General features: G+C 42.8%; 1 protein-coding gene across 1 annotated transcript in view; it reads left to right on the forward strand.

The window, feature by feature from the left end:
* The window catches only part of Acbd6 (acyl-CoA binding domain containing 6), a 145,970-nt gene that overhangs the window by 122,541 nt on the left and 6,470 nt on the right, over positions 1-16,959 (forward strand). The window contains exon 7 of the mRNA XM_042258342.2: positions 3,615-3,645. Coding sequence (XP_042114276.1) covers positions 3,615-3,645 — 31 coding nt within the window. The remainder of the gene's footprint in view (positions 1-3,614; positions 3,646-16,959) is intronic.

Consider the following 16,959-nt stretch of genomic DNA (forward strand, 5'->3'; position numbering starts at 1 on the left):
GAAAGAGCATTTGTAGCCATGCAGTCCAGGGGGAATGCATACTGGGAACTGGCAGTCACAGAATGGAGAGGAAGATGGGCAAGGCTTGAGCCATGCAGTATGTTATGTCCTGCTTTAGTTAGGATTCTCAGAAAGATGGCATTTGTCTAGGGAGTCTAAGAGGTGTGAGGAGGGCGGGGGGATAGTTAGAACAGGAACACAGGCTGCTTCTCGCACCGCTGCCCGGCCCCTTTGCAAGTGGACCCTTCTCTCTGCTGCAGTTTTCTCCCCAAGTGAGCCTCGCCACTTGCTCGTGTCCTTTAATTGTTTGTTGGTAGGAAAATCATACAATGGTATTTATTATTTATGTTTTGCTTTTGAAATAGGGTCTCTTACAGCCTGGACTGGCCTTTAATATGCTGTATAGCTAAAAATGACCAGAACTTTTTATCCTCCAGCCTCTGCCTCCCAAGTGCTGGGATTACAGGCGTGTGCCATCACACCCAGTTAAAATTGGTCATTTTAACCACTTTTGACTGTCCAGTGCATTGGCATTAAGTGTGCTCACACTGTTGGCAGCCATCACCATAATCCATCTCTGGAACTTTGCCTCCCAAAATGAAATGGTACCCACCAAACACCAACTCCCAGGATCCCCTCCTTTCCTTACTTTCTTTCCCTGGGAATCTGAGCGCTTAGAGACCTCCTATTAGCAGAACCACCTGTCTCCTTTAGTGCCGCCCTGATGGCTCAGGGAAAGGGACCTTCTTAAATAGACTCTGTCCCCTCGTTCCATTTGAAAAGCCCCGAGAGAAAACTCTTATGCGTGGCTTGGTAACATGCTTGCTTCCAGAATAAGACGACTAATGCTGTGCACTAAACTGGGTTCCCTGCCACCCTAGCATCTTCCCCAATTCCCTGCCTTGTTTCTAAATGTCCAAAATAGTGTGTGCGTGTGTGTGCGTGTGCATGTGCGTGTGCGTGTGCGTGTGTGTGTGTGTGTGTGTGTGTGTGTGTACTAGTCTAAAGTTCGTGGCCTGGAGCGGCCCTCTCACTTCAGCTCCTAGGTAGCTAAGGCCACAGGTGTCCATTGGCATCTTCGGCTCGCTGACTGTTGATAAACACACGTATTTGCTTATTGCTTCCTCCACCACCAGAACATGAGATCCCACTCGGCTTTTTCTCTCATTTACCCCTGTGTTCCCAGGGCCTAGAACAGGGCCTGGGCCATAACAGGAACTCAGCACTTATTTTTAATTAATTAGAAATTGGGCTGGAGCTACCTGTTTACATTCATGGGTAAAAGTGGTTCAAAGAAATTAATTCTCAATTCAAGTGAGGATAAGGAATTAGAAATTAAGAGGGACAGAACTCTTGATATGCATGAACATAGTAATTAAACATGGAAGTTTGCTCAAATAGCAAGATAATGTTCTCTCTTTTTTTAAAATTCCCAGGTGTGTGTGTGTGTGTGTGTGTGTTTTGGGGCAGGATCTCACTATGTAACCTTGGCTGTCCTTGAACTATGTAGACAAAGCTGGCCTCAAATTCACAAGGATCCACCTGCTTCTGCCTCCTGAGTGGTGGGATTACAGGCATGTGCCACCACACCTGGCATAGTCCCAGTTTTTTGAGACAGGATCTTGTCATGAATCCCTGATTCATTGGTCATTCACTGTAGCTCAAACTGACCCTGACCTTAAAGCATCCTCCTGCCTCAGCCTCCCACGTGCTGGAGTAGCAGTTTATGCCATCCTGTCCACCTGAGAACTATACTTTTTAAAGATGAATAATCATGGAAAATATAATGATGGGGAAAAATTAGAGTCCTAAGATTGTAGTAGACTCAGAAGCCCTTTCTGGAATTGCCAGTTGGACGTTGTACTGAGACTGTAGAAGTGAGTATAAACCCATCAGACCAATCACATATACATGCATTTTTACTGACCAACACTGAAAACTAGCAAGGTAGATTTGGGTCTTTTGCCATTTTGGCCAGTTCCGCTCTTTCCAATTGTTCTCAGCTGTCCCCAGACCAAATTCTCTGGAGTGAGACTCACCATGTCATGTTACTCTACATTGACATCACTGATCCTGTCCATAGCTACCTGAGCTCTTCTCCTCCCTCTCTCCCTTAACCTTGGGGGCAGAGTCTGTCCCTGAAAACTATATTAGTGACTCCTCTGTTGCTGTGATAAAAAACACCATGACCAAAACAACTTAGAGAAGAAAAAAATTTGTTTGGGCTTATGGTCCCAGAGGGTAAGAGTGGGCGTGGAGCGGCAGAACCAGTGTGTAGCCGCTGGAACAGGATGCTGAGAGCTCACGTGCCTTGCAGTAATAAGCATGAAGCAGAGCGCATAAAGACAGTAAAGGCTTCTATCTCAAAGCACACGTCCAGTGATGCACTTCCCCCATCAAGGCAGCACCACCTGAACCCCCCCCAAGCAGCAGAACCAGTGGAGGACCAAGTGTTGGAATGCCTGAAACCATGGGGGGCATTTCTCACTCAGACCACCCCAGGGACCAGCTGTGCGCCCTTATTTTGGTGGCTACTTTCCTTCAGTCTCATTGTCTTTATAACCATTGATGGGCATCCGAAACTTGGCCACTGTGGCACCCAGCCAAATGTACCCTATCCACCCCCTCCCCGATGACTTCCTTTCCTATGTTGTCTTACTCACCCACATACACCTCGCCTCTAAACCCTACACAAGCACACTCCCTGGTAGGAAAACAAACTGCGCTGCCTCAGGCTTGCTCCCCGGCCTCCACCAGCACCATTCCTGCCAGGCTTCTAGGAGCCAAGACCTTAAGGAATGACTTATTTCTTCCTCCCTGTCCGAATCAGAAAATAATTTCTCTATGGCAGCTTCTTGCTTTTTATTTGGAAGATTAAATAGAGATGCCCTTAGCATCTGGAGCCAATCCCCATCCTCACATTAAGTGGGAAAACAGGTACAGAATACTCCAGGACAGTTTGATGATAGTTCAGCCGTCCTCCTTCATCACAGGCCTAACAGTGGTCCTCGGTGCAGGCTCTGCATTCAGGGTAACTACTGAACTCTGCTCTCTTGGGCTCAGATAGTTTGTTGCACGTGTTCTGCCTTTTGCTCTCCGTGTAAGAGGTAACTATGGGAAGTCTTGTTCTTAACTACTGGAACTTTGCATACTTTGAAATCACCTCTTCATGATGTTTGATCTGGTTTGGAAGCCTAGCATCTTTAGCCCGGAATTTGTGACTCTTTTAAAAAAACATTACAAAGTTATTAACTCTTACTAAAAGTCCCAGATTCCTTAGATTTGGGGGCACTCTTAGAAGTCAGCATCTAATAGTGTCCGAGGTGAACAGTAAATAGCTTTTCTTTCCCTAATGCAGTAACAAAGCTGCCACATCTGACTGGATCCTCCATAGATCTGCTTATCCTCGTCCTCTGTGGTAGCCACTGCCAGGACTGTTTACAGTTCTCCAGGGTAACAACTTGATCTAAAGGGACTGTGAGGTGAAGAGAGACACGGCCTCTTCCTGTCTGATCAACCTATAGAACTTGGGTATCCTGTGCGTTTGCCGTAGTTGTATACTTACACATACTTACAGACCTTTTCTAAAGTGTATCATTTGTGTTCTTTTACAGGACAACGAAGGTCAGACAGCTCTTCATTATGGTAAGCTCTTTCTGAATTATTGGTCGTATTTGAACGTTGTGTCTGTCTCAGCCTGTGTGGTAGAGCTGGTGGAAATGCAATAACTGTCATCATCAATAGAGGCTTCTCCACCCCCTGATGCAAATGCATTCATTCATTCTTGGTACTGCCTAGGACAACCAGGATGCTAGTCTTTGTTATTGTAGAATCTAATCTCTCCTATTTAAAAAAGAAAAACCCTGTCTCGGTGTGTGTGTGTGTGGGGGGGGTAGAAAACACCAAAAAACTAAAACAGCAAGGCTTTCTTGAGGCTGGGAAGACAGATCGTTGGTAACCTCTCACTGCGAGCACGGGACTTGAGTTCAGATCCCCAGCACCCATGTGAAAGCCAGGCACAATGGCCTGCACCTGAGCCCTGGGCAAAGGCAGAGAGATCGTGGGGGCTCATTGACCATCCAGGCCAACCAAAAACTGGTATACTTCAGGTCCAGGGAGAGGCTTTGTCTTGGAAGATACGGTGGCGATCAATAGAGCAAGACACAGAACGTTGACTGACCTGGCTGGCCCTCCTCACACATGCGTACACCGCACACACAGGAGAATTAATTCTTTGAGGAACCCCTTCACCTGTGGTTTTATTGTCTGTAGTTTCAGGTGCCCACAGCCAATTCCAGTCCAAAAATATGAAACGTGGAAATTCTAGAAATAGACAGTTAATAGGTTTTAAATTACATGCTGTTCTGAGTAACATGAGGAGTCTCAGGCCATCCTCGGTCCTTCGGTCTAGGCCATGACTCATCTCTTCGTCTGACCCGTTCAAGCTGTGCACACTCTTCGTGCATTAGTCACTTTGGAGTGTCTCAGTTACCGGAGCAGCTGGTCACAGTGCTTGTGTCCAGATGACCCTTGGGTAGCAGCCTAACAACAGGTCATGACACCTACATCATTTGCCTCACTTTATCTTAACACATGGACATTGAGTCATCTCATATCATAAGAATTGTGAGCATAGTACAATAACATGTTTAGAGAGTATATTCCTTTATTTCATTACTTACTGCTGTTAATCTCTTGTCATATTTTACTATATGAGTGTGTGGAGAAATAAAAAAAACAATGTAAGCATATATATGGTGTGTATACACGCTCATGTGATGCATGTATGACATATGTGTATGTGTGTTGCTTGGTCCTAACTTCAGTTTCTTGAATTCTTTTCACCCAGATAAAGGGAGACTAGTATAACTGAATAAAGAAAACAAATTGGATTTTTTAACTCATTTTCTCTACTAAATGATTATCTTTACTTCAATGTCTATAAAATAGAGTAAAAATGATCTGTAAGGTAGAAATAATAGCATGGCTCTTAGAGAACTATTAAGTAAATTCAGGGAAATAAAAAGATATTAAAGTCTTTCATAAATTATAAAATACTAACAAATAGAATTCAGAGATTCTGTTTGTGTATGAATATTGTTGAATAAAAGACAGCCATCAGTGTCTAAATCCGGCTAAGGGTCAACCACCTTTGGCCATTTCAGAAAGGAACACAGACTGCTTTACCATTCTGGACAATGCTGGGCTAGGCTTAGTGCCAAGGGGCTCAGATGCCCGTCAGCACCTTGTCTACAGCTGAGCATCACTGGATTACCTGGGAGTCTAGACTGTTGTACTAGCTGTTTGCAACCCACGGAAATCGGCCTAATAATAAAAATTAGAATGTCTACAAATGCTTTCCCCAACTCATTTATGAGTTTACCTGGTATTATCTGGATAGTAAAACTAGCAGGAAAAAAGGAAACGTGAGTCCATTTCACTTTTGAACATAAATGCCAAAATCCTAAGGAAAATATTACCAAATGAAACCCATCATTGTACTTTAGACAGAAAGATATGTCATAATCGAGTTGAGTTCATCCCAGAAATTGAAAATTTTTAGTATGATTTTCTGCATTTCCAAGTTAGGTGAAATACTTAATTCAGTAATCCGGGTGTATAAAAAGCTTGTGAGAAAAGTCAACACTCAATTTAAGAAGTTTAGAAAAGTGGTTCAGACCTTGTGGGTTTCAGCCAGACTTGTGCTGGATACTCTAGTTCCCCACTGACCTGCACAGGCCGCTGAAGTCTTACCACTGACCTTCACAGGCCGCTAAATTCACTGTACTTTACCACTGACCTACACAGGCCGCTAAATTCACTGTACTTTACCACTGACCTGCACAGGCCGCTGAAGTCTTACCACTGACCTTCACAGGCCGCTAAATTCACTGTACTTTACCACTGACCTACACAGGCCGCTAAATTCACTGTACTTTACCACTGACCTGCACAGGCCGCTGAAGTCTTACCACTGACCTACACAGGCCGCTAAATTCACTGTACTTTACCACTGACCTGCACAGGCTGCTGAAATCACTGTCCTTTACCACTGACCTTCACAGGCCACTGAAATCACTGTACTTTACCACTGACCTGCACAGGCCGCTAAATTCACTGTCCCTTTACCACTGACCTGCACAGGCTGCTGAAATCACTGTCCTTTACCACTGACCTGCACAGGCCACTGAAATCACTGTACTTTACCACTGACCTGCACAGGCCACTGAAATCACTGTCCTTTACCACTGACCTGCACAGGCTGCTGAGGTCACTGTCCTTTACCACTGACCTGCACAGGCCACTGAAATCACTGTACTTTACCACTGACCTGCACAGGCTGCTGAGGTCACTGTCCTTTACCACTGACCTGCACAGGCCGCTGAGGTCACTGTCCTTTACCACTGACCTGCACAGGCCGCTGAGGTCACTGTCCTTTACCACTGACCTGCACAGGCCACTGAAATCACTGTCCTTTACCACTGACCTGCACAGGCCGCTGAGGTCACTGTCCTTTACCACTGACCTGCACAGGCCGCTGAGGTCACTGTACTCTAGTTTACACTGGATGGAAAAGGGACCTCAGACCAGGTATGAGAGTATAAGAGGTTCTTTTATGTGAAGTGCTTAGAACAGTGTCTGACAGCTGCTATGTATGCATGAAGTATTAGCAGGTTTTATTGTTTTTTTTTTTTTTTTTTTTCATAAAATCCTTGAATGAACTAGAAATATAGCATTAGGGTTGAAGCATTAGTAGCTAACATTCATGTAACACATCCACTACCCAAAAAGAAGGTCAATAAAAGAAAGCTGTATAGAAATAATGATTCCTGCCGGGTGGTGGTGTCAGCGCATGCTTTTAATCCCAGCACTCGGGAGGCAGAGCCAGGTGGATCTCTGTGAGTTCGAGGCCAGGCTGGTCTACAGAATGAGTTCCAGGAAAGGCGCAAAGCTACACAGAGAAACCCTGTCTTGAAAAACCAAAAAAAAAAAAAAAAGAAGGAAGAAAGGAAGGAAGGAAGGAAGATTCCTTATGACTGGAATTTAGCTAGTTTAAACATGAAGATGATTCTAGTAAGTTTGTATGAAGATGGTAGAGTGACAAAGAAAAAATGAAAAAAAAGCATGAAAGAAATTAGAATACTACGTCAACAGTGCAGAGTGCTATCGCCCTGATACAAAAGCAAGCAGCAGTGAAGGAAGAGGCACCAAAGGACACGGAGCAGAAAGTGGAAGAGCAGGTGTGACTCGGGGGGAGTGGATAAGACAGCAGTGTTCTCTCTGGCCTCCACATGTGCCAGCACATACGTGTGCATATTCACCCCTGTGCACAATCATGGCCATACATGCAACTCATGTGCACACATACACACAACTATGTGCACACTAGCACCCACAGGTACAATGTATTGATACTTTCCTATGGCTGTGATAAAACACCATGACCAAGGCAACTTACAGAAGAGTTTATTTTAGACTTTCAATTGCAGAGGGTTAGAGTCCATGACGGTGGTGCAGAGGTGGCAGACAGCACGGCTGAGCTGCCGTTGAGTCTCAGAGCACCAGCAGGAAGCAGAGAGGGCTGACTCAGGATGGCACAAGTCTCTGAAATGTGGCGAGCCACAAGGATATAGTATAGAGATTCAGCTGTGTGTTAAAGCTATTCTTTGACTGGCCAAGGGTCTGTCAAAAGGCAAGCCATTTACTATGAATATTTGGTGTTACCCAGCCTTTCATATTTCAGCTGTCATCTGCTATGAAATTCTTGTGAGCCCAAATATTCCTGGACCATTTGGCAAACATTTCAGCTTCTCAGACCTGCTGAACTTTTAGGTAACTAACCGCCCCCCACAAAAAAAAAAAAAAAAAAAAAAAAAAAAAAAAAAAAACATAGCTTTGTTTCTTGTGCTAATGAAGCTCAGATCATTGCCTTCCTTGAGGCATAGTGGCTCTCCAGAGCAATTGACTGAGAACAAAAGAGGTTTTCACATATCAAGGTGGAAGGTAGGGTGGAGCAACATTCCTGAGCAGGCAGAGAACTGTGTGGCCAGGGGAAGAGGGAACAGACGTTTTCTGTAGAGGTGGACAGAAGGGCATGACCAGGGAGAAGAGAAGAACACAGAGGTTTTGTAGATGGTAAGGCGGAACTCTTGTAGAGGTCATCAGAGCCAGGAGTAGAGAGCAAGTAGAGATGAAAGGTGAAGAAACAGAGGATAGGGCTGGAGAGATGGCTTAGAGGTTAAGAGCACTGGCTGTTCTTCCAGAGGTCCTGAGTTCAATTCCCAGCACCCACATGGTGGCTCACAACCATCTGTACTGAGATCTGGCACCCTCTTCTGGCCTGCAGGCATACATGCAAACAGAACACTGTATACATAATAAATAAATGAATTTAAAAAAAAAAAAAAAAAAGAAAAAAGAAACAGAGGATGAAGATGAGGCAGGAAGCATAAGAGCTTAGTTGCTAGCAGGACTATGAGAGGGCAGTAAATGAGGGGACAAAGAGGAACTGAGTGTCAGGACAGAACTGAAGCTATGTAGACAGGATATCATCCCAGAGAAATAAAGTAGACGGATAAGAGCTTGGTGTATCTACATTTATTCTTGTCCTGAATGCCAGACAGAGCTGTAGCTGAATAGATGGAATTTTGTCTTAGAGAATAAAGTTAACAGACATAAGAGCAGAGTGTACATAGAATTTTTTTTCCCTCAGATATCCCATGCAGGATGTAGCATCTTCCCTGGACTCTGGGCATCCATACTGAAACCTCAAAGCCCACCCCGATGACATGCTTCCTCCAGCAAGGCCACACCTCCTAATCCTCCCCAAATACCAACTGGGGGCCAAGTATGCAAATGCCCAAGACTTGTGAGGACACACACACACACACACACACACACACACACACATATGCACACACATACATACATATGCACACACACAGTCATTTCTGAGCTTGTACATTTGGAGGCCAGAGGACAACACTGGTGCCTTATTCAATCATTCTCCACCTGCACACACACTCATGTGCACACACACACACACACACACAAAGAGCCAGGTCAGTGATACACACTGGTAATTCAGTTTCTCTATAGGCTGAGGAGGAAGATCTCAAATTTAAGGCCAACCTAGGCTATATAATGAAATCGCCACTAGAAAAAATAGACATGTGAGAGGTCCAAAGGTGACCAACATGAACAAGCTGACATCATTACAGAGGATTAAAGTTTATGGTTGTCACACAACCTAGTGAGAAAACCGCAGACCCATGAATTGCTCTTCCGTTGAAATGTGTGTTTCTTTCTCAATGCACTGACCTGTGAAAGGCTGTATTCCTAAGGATTTCCAGGAAGAAGTTAAGAATGATGAACTTACATGTTGGGTGATTGCCCTTTGATAGGAACAGAGTTTGTTCCATGTATCCAGGTCCTCTTCAGGGTACAAAGGAATGTACTTCAGGATAGCAGAACATTTTATGCAGTATGGAAATTACTAAAACTGCTTTTTATTCACATAACTTGGAAACTACATAGAAAGCTTATCTTATAGAGTTATCATTTATTCCAATCATAACTTTAATTTAGGAATGCATTTCTACCGCAAGAAAGTCTAGAGTCAGTTTCATTCATATTACAAGAAAAACAAATCTTGCTGTTTTCAGTATTTCTTAATTTCATTTTTATAAATGCGGAGAAATTCATTTATGAAAAATTAAAGATTTGACTTAGTCTAACAGTACAAAGAAAACCAGATTATCTACTTCAGACCAGTGTCTAGTTGAAGGTGGGGAACCCCATTTCACACAAATTTAAAGTTCAAATTTATATTCTTGATTGTTTGGGAAATCAAAAGTTAAGAAACTAAAGTAAGTGCACGGGTCTGGTTTGTCCTCTCCTGCTTCACTCACTGACAGAAGTGTGTGCTAAACTTACCGCTCCCTCTCTGTCCCCCATCCCATGTGTGTGCAGGTGTACAGTGTGTACAGGTGCACAGTGTGTGTGTACAGGTGCACAGTGTGTGTGTGCAGGTGTACAGTGTATGTGTGTACAGGTGCACAGTGTGTGTGTGCAGGTGTACAGTGTGCAGGTGCACAGTGTGTGTGTGCTAGTGCACAATGTGTATACAAGTGTACAGTGTGTGTGTACAGGTATACAGTGTATGTGTGTACAGGTGCACAGTGTGTGTGTGCAGGTGCACAGTGTGTGTGTGTGTGCGCGCAGGTGCACAGTGTGTGTGTATGTGTGCAAGTGCACACAGTATGTGTACAAGTGTACAGTGTGTGTATGTATAGTCTGTGTATAGGTGTACAGTGTGTGTGTACAGATGCACAGTTGTAGCTAGTCTTTTTCTGTCCGACCTGTCAATTCCCAAATAACCACATGGAGACTTCTTATTAAGAAAGCTCATCTGATAGCTTAGACTTGTTTGTAGCTACCTCTTATATTTTAAATTAACCCATTTCTGTTAATCTATGTGCTGCCGCAAGACTTGTTTACCTTATCTACATGCTTCTCATCTTGTTTGCGATTCCACCCTTCTTCCCATCATTCTCTCTGCCCTGAAAATCCTGCCTAGCTATTGGCCAATAGCTTTTTATTAAACCAATCTGAGTTACAAATCTTCACAGTGTACAAAAAAATTATTCTACATTTCCCCCTTTTTGTCTAAATAAAAAGGAAAGGTTTCAACTCTAACTTAATAAAACTATAAACAATAAGAACAAGTATCAGGTAAGAATTGCATTACTAAGTCCAGTCCATTTGCATTTGGCATATTTGGAGAAAATACTCCATTATTTATTCCATCTTGATGATTACAAAGCTCTGTACCTAATTTACCTCATAACTAAGGAAAGCTGAAACTATGACTACCTAGTCTTTAACTCCACCAAAGACCCCAAAAGGGTATAATATTACCTGAGTAACAGGAAGTACAATACAAGCCACTTCCAAGCCTATAGAAATGATAGACATCTGGCCGCTTGGACAGTCACCCAAGGTTCCTCTACAACACTGGGGCATCCAGTCTTTGGCCTACAGGCCTATAGTATCTGGCAGACTCTTCTATGAAGCAGGAATTTTGAAGGACTATTCCACCTTATTTTGGCCAAGTTCAACAGTCACTTTCCTGTGTGTCCTGCAAAATCTGGCAGACTTTTCTATGAAGCAGGAATTTTGAAGGACTGTTCTGCCTTGTTTTGGCAAAGTTCAACAATCACTTTCCTGTGTGTTTTGCATGTCCAGTTTGTACAGCATATTGTTGGCAATCAAGGCAAGGATAGTTTCTTTGCCCAGTGGCTAACCTTGCCATAATAAAAGCAAACTCTGTTTGGAGTTTCTTCAGTACCCATCATCTTCTCTGAAGTAAATTGGTGCTGCCAGGAGCAGATGTGTCTCATTGTCATAAAAAGCCTCAGGTTATTAAACATCTCAAATGCCATATGCTGTAGGTCTTTGAAGTGTTTGAAGACCATCTATCTATCTAAAATATATGTGTTTAACTTTGAAAGCATACCTAACATGACCATGAGTTAGATTATTATAGATAACTAACTACTAGCCTGCATTTTTTAGTTATACATTACATTTTTAAATGATCCACATAAGCACAGTACCCCAAACAAGAGTAAAAACATACATTCAGTATTACAAAAATAACTTTCAATATGTATCAGTATACCAAAATCCCTATCAATGTAAAATATTTGAGACTAGTAGTTATTTTTTTAGTTTGAAAGATAGATACAATAATCTACCCTTTTATCCTATCATTTCTGTATCTCCCTTTTCTCTTTTTTAGAACAAGATCCCTGAATCTAATCTCTTTTGTTCAGGTTTTTTTCCTGACCATGACCAACAACTTGTAGCCAACCACCCTAAACAATGACAAATGTCCATAATCCACTGAATGACCAAAAACCACCCACCCCATCTCTTGGGAATGTGGGCCTTGTGTTCTCTGGACTGCTGCCTGTTGTGTGTGGGCACTGGCACCTTTGAAGGACCCTTAAAAAAATTAAGGTAATGGTCAAGTCCTGGAGCTAGCTGTTGTTCAGTCTCTGTGATGGGAAAGTACAGAGCTTATCTAAAGTTCTGGCTGGAGCAGTCTGTGAGGCTGGACCATCTCAGCCAGCAGTCTTGAAGCCGTTCTGGATGCAGAACTCTGAGGAAACTGCAGCAGAGGCATCTGAGAGGCTGGATCACCTGGGCCACCCGTTTTCATTCCTGTCTGGTCCCCTTGTTCTGAAATCACACAAGCTTTCAAAGGTAACATATACATCTGCATTAACACAAGTATGGAATGTGTAGTGTGCACAAGCCAGCCAAAAGTGATTTTTTGTTTGTTTGTTTTATGTTTATGTCTATAGCCAGGATTTTCAAGGGGTCTCCCTCAATCAAATCTGGTCTCTATCAACCTTGAATGAATCCACAGCCTTTTGTTTTCTGTAGAAACAAAAGCATAACCTCTTCCCCAGTGTAACGTATTTTTTGACTTCCATTTTGAAGTTAAGACCTTTTTTAAATATATAGGTTGATTTAATTTAGTAGTTTTTATAATCCGGTGTCTCACAGCAGCTATTGTTTGCTCATCGGCAATCAAAAAATGTAAAGTCAATACAACACCATACAGGATTCAGACTCCCTGTGTATTTCTCTATATGGCTTATTCTTTTTTTTTTAATTACTTTACTTCTCTCTTTAAAGCCTTTGGTATTTTTAAACTGTTTTTTATGACTATCTATACTCTTTTTCTTTTTTTTTTTCTTAAGCCTATGTACATTATTAAACACACTGTAACTGTTTAAGAGTTTTTTTTCCCATCTAAATCTGCTTTACTTCACATCTGTAACCCTTTTCTGGCTGCATGAGCAAAACTCAAACCACCCCACAGCTTAGCTCATGGCATGCTAGTAGCTCAAGCCTACAAGCAGCAGCTGGTCATGCATCTGTGTTCCATGGCCACATGAGAGACTGTGGGAGTAGGATAAGCCGTATGTGGCTCCAATTTTGTGTGTTTGGAACCTTTTTTTTTTTTTTTTTTGAGCTTTCTCAGGTCTTATGTGGATATCTGTGGCCCCATGTTGGGTGCCAATTTGTAGCTAGTCTTTTTCTGTCCTGCCTGCCAGCTCCCAAATAACCACATGGAGACTTTATTAATTAAGAAATCCCGGGCAATAGCTTAGGCTTGTTTTTGGCTAGCTCTTATAACTTAAATGAACTCATTCCTATTAATCTGTGTACTGCCCCAAGGTTTGTTTATCTTATCTATGTATTTCTCATCCTGCTTGCTCTTCATCTCATAGTGTCTCCTTGTGACTCTGCCCTTCTTCCCAGCATTCTCTCTGCTCTGAAAATTCTGCCTAGCTATTTGCCATTCAGCTTTTTATTAAACTAATCCTAGTGACACATCTTCACAATGTACAAAAAGATTATTCCACAACATACAGTGTGTATAAGTGTACAGTTTGTATGTATGTACAGGTGTACAGTATGTGTGTACAGGTATGCAGTATTTCTACAGGTGGATAGTATATGTATACAGCTGTACAGTGTGTGTACAGCATGTACAGAGCTATAGTGTGTACAACTATACAGTATGTGTATAGGTTACAGTGTGTGTGTACAGGTATATAGTATGTGTATACAGCTGTACAGTGTGTCTGTACAGGATACAGTGTGTGTATAGCTATACAATATGTATGTACAGGTGTACAGTGTGTGTGTGTGTGCAGTGTTTACAGGGGTGTAGTGTGTGTGTCTATGCAGGTGTACACTGTGTGTATAGGTGTACAACTATACAGTGTGTGTACATGGCTGTACAGTGTATGTGTAGATAGATATACAATATGTGTACAGGAGTACATGGAGACCAGAAGTTGATGTTAGGTGTCTTCCTCTATCACGCTACCTTATATTTTTGAGGGAAGGTCCTTCCTGAACCTGGAGCTCACCAGTTCCTGTAGAGCCAGCTGAGGCCTCCGGTCTCCACCTCCCCTGCACACAGCACAGCACCCAGCTTTCTTGCAGAGATACAAAGGCTCTGGACTCAGGTCCCTCAGCTTATACAGCATGTACTTTACTGACTGAGTCCTCTTCCTGCCCTTAAATGCTAAACTTTTCCGAAGAATACATTTCCAATCCAGCATTCTGATGTTCCTCAGATGAGAATAAACCCGCAGTGTAACATTACAGACTACAATTACATGCACATCAGTGGGTGTGAAGTACACCTCGGGATTCAGTTGTTTTCACATTTAGTTATTGGGGGAGGGGTATGCACATGCCCCAGCACACATGTGGAGGACAGCATGAACAGGTTGATTCCCTTTCTCCACCGTGTGGATCTTAGGGATTGAACTCAAGTTGCCAGGCTTGGTGGCGAGTGCCCTTACCTGCTGAGCCGTCTCACCAACCCTGGATCACATTGTACAGAACGTCAGTGAAACTCTTGGGGAAGAATTATTAGAGCAAGTGTTTAGAGTCAAGGAATCAAGAATGAGTTTCACCAGAAATGAACAGGCGTGCATGAAAGAAACTCCAGTGCAAATAAAAATTGTAAAGTGCAGAAACTTTGCAGTGGTTAGGTTAAAGTGTGCAGCTAGCACAAGTCATGAAAGAAAAGAAAAAGGTGTGCTGAGAGCTGTTTGTAAGAAGTCAGGGGAAAGGAGGACGGGAAGGGAGAGAGAGAAGCTGTGGTAGAGGCTAGAGCCTAGTAAAAAGCCAGGCACATGGCTCAGTGGTCCAGCACTTGTCCATGCTTTGACCTCTACCGCTGGTCCTGTTCATCCCCCCCCCCCACACACACACACTCTTGACACAATCTTTTGTGCACAGGTGTTTTGCCTGCATGTGTGTCTGTATGTGTACCATGTGTGTTTGGTGCCCACAGAGGCCAGAAGAGGGTGTCAGATCCACTGGAGCTGGAGTTTCAGATGGTTGTGAGTCACCATGTAGCTGCTGGGAATTGAATCCCGGCCTCTGAAAGAGTTGCCAATACTCTTAACCACTGAGCCATCTCTCCAGTCCCCTCTCCCACCAATTTCATTACTGTTGTTTTTTCGAGACGGGTTTCTCTATGTAGCCCTGGCAGTCCTAGAATTCGCTTGAATTCGTGGATGGCCTCAAATTCAGAGATCCACCATCTCTGCCTCCTGAGTGCTGAGGTGAAAGGCATGCACCACTCCTGCCCAGCTATTTTCTTAAAAGGGGAAGTGAGAAATTTCTAACAGGGGTTCCAAGAAAGATCTTAGGAGAATCAATATATAAGAATATTTACTGGCAGGGTGTGATGCTGTACACCTTTAATCTTAGAACTCAGGATACAGAGGCAAGAAAATCTCTGAGTTCGAGGCCAGCCTTTTCTGTATAGTGAGTTCCAGGACAGCCAGGGCTACATAGAGAGATCCTGTCTCAAAACAGACAAATGAACAACAACAAAAAGATTATTTACTGATAATTCCTCGAGTTGGTAAAGTGCTAGACTCTTCAGATCTGAGAATTACACAGCATAGTTGTGGCAATCTGGAGTGTTTTCTCAGCAGGACGCTGTTATGCAGTGAAAGTGAGCCACAGCCACACGAACACAGCTCTAACACCTGGAGCTCAAGACACTGAACCCAGGAGTGCATGCAGTGTACTTTCCGTTATGGTTAATTTGGCAGAAGTGGCTGGTAAAACTGGGAGGGGTGCTTCTGGGATTCTAATACTGATGAGATGGTGTATGAACAAGTTACATGGTGGATTCATCTCTAGAGAACATATATATGACCGATACTCTTTTGTATGTATTTTGTAGCCTATTAAACCTTACACACACATACACACACACACACACACACACACACACACACACACACACACACACACACACACACACACTTAGAGATAAGGTAGGGGTATTGCCCTTTCTGTTTTATAGTCTTTCCAACAAATGGCCCAAGCTTGGGTATTGCTTTCCCCGCTTGCAGATGAACATCTGGTGGCCGGGAATGTGCTCTGACCTCTGCAGCAAGCAGTGCAGCTGTAGCGAGTAAAGCCACTGTCCAGGTCTTCTGATTCCACATCCACTCCTGGTCTCTAATACCGTCACAGCTGCAGTGCCAGGCAGAACTCACAGTATTCTGTGGAAGATGACTACAGAGAGAGGGTGGTGTTCAGTTTTTTGAAACAGGGTCTCACTGTATAGCCAGGACTAACCTGGAACTTGCTATGTAGCCCAGGCTGGCTTCAAACACATAATACTCCTGCCCAGCCAAAGTACTAGGATCACATGTACTTTGCATCACATTACTAGGCATGCACCATTACATCAGTGTAGAAAGTAACCCTACACAGGAATAATGAAAACAGGGACGTCCCTTCTCACTGGCCTTCTTGGTCAGTGAGGCAGAGCCAATTTCCATGACTGCTATGAGTAAACACATACTGATACTCATGTCCTGTATGCTTTTATAATCTTTTTCTGTTCACTGGGGTATTAGACATTAATGAAAACTATCCTTAATTCAGGAATCTTACCCAAAATGGATCTACTCAAACACTCTCTCTTTCTTTCTCTCAGATTTTATTAATCTTTGTGGAAAGAACCCAGCAAATAACCATATATATTATAATCAAAATAATTAAACACTAAAATAATATCATTAGTCAGAGGTTTGGGCATTTCAAATATATAAAACTAAAATGTTTTGACAACTCAGGAGTGCTTCATGAAAATTAATATTTTCAGATTAATAATCACTTTTAGAGTAATTCACTTTTAGTTTTATTTCTTTACTAGATTACTGGAACTTTGACGCTTTTTAGAATAGTCAAAATAGTCTTATATGTCATAATAGCAATAATGATAATTTATTAAGCACCTATTATGTGCCTAGGAGTCTCTTGAGCATATTTTATTCATTTAGTCATTTAATGTTATTTAATCCTTTTTGTTTGGTGGGTGCTCAGTGGCTA

Source organism: Peromyscus maniculatus, chromosome 11 (genome assembly GCF_049852395.1).
Source record: "Peromyscus maniculatus bairdii isolate BWxNUB_F1_BW_parent chromosome 11, HU_Pman_BW_mat_3.1, whole genome shotgun sequence".
NCBI lineage: Eukaryota > Metazoa > Chordata > Mammalia > Rodentia > Cricetidae > Peromyscus > Peromyscus maniculatus.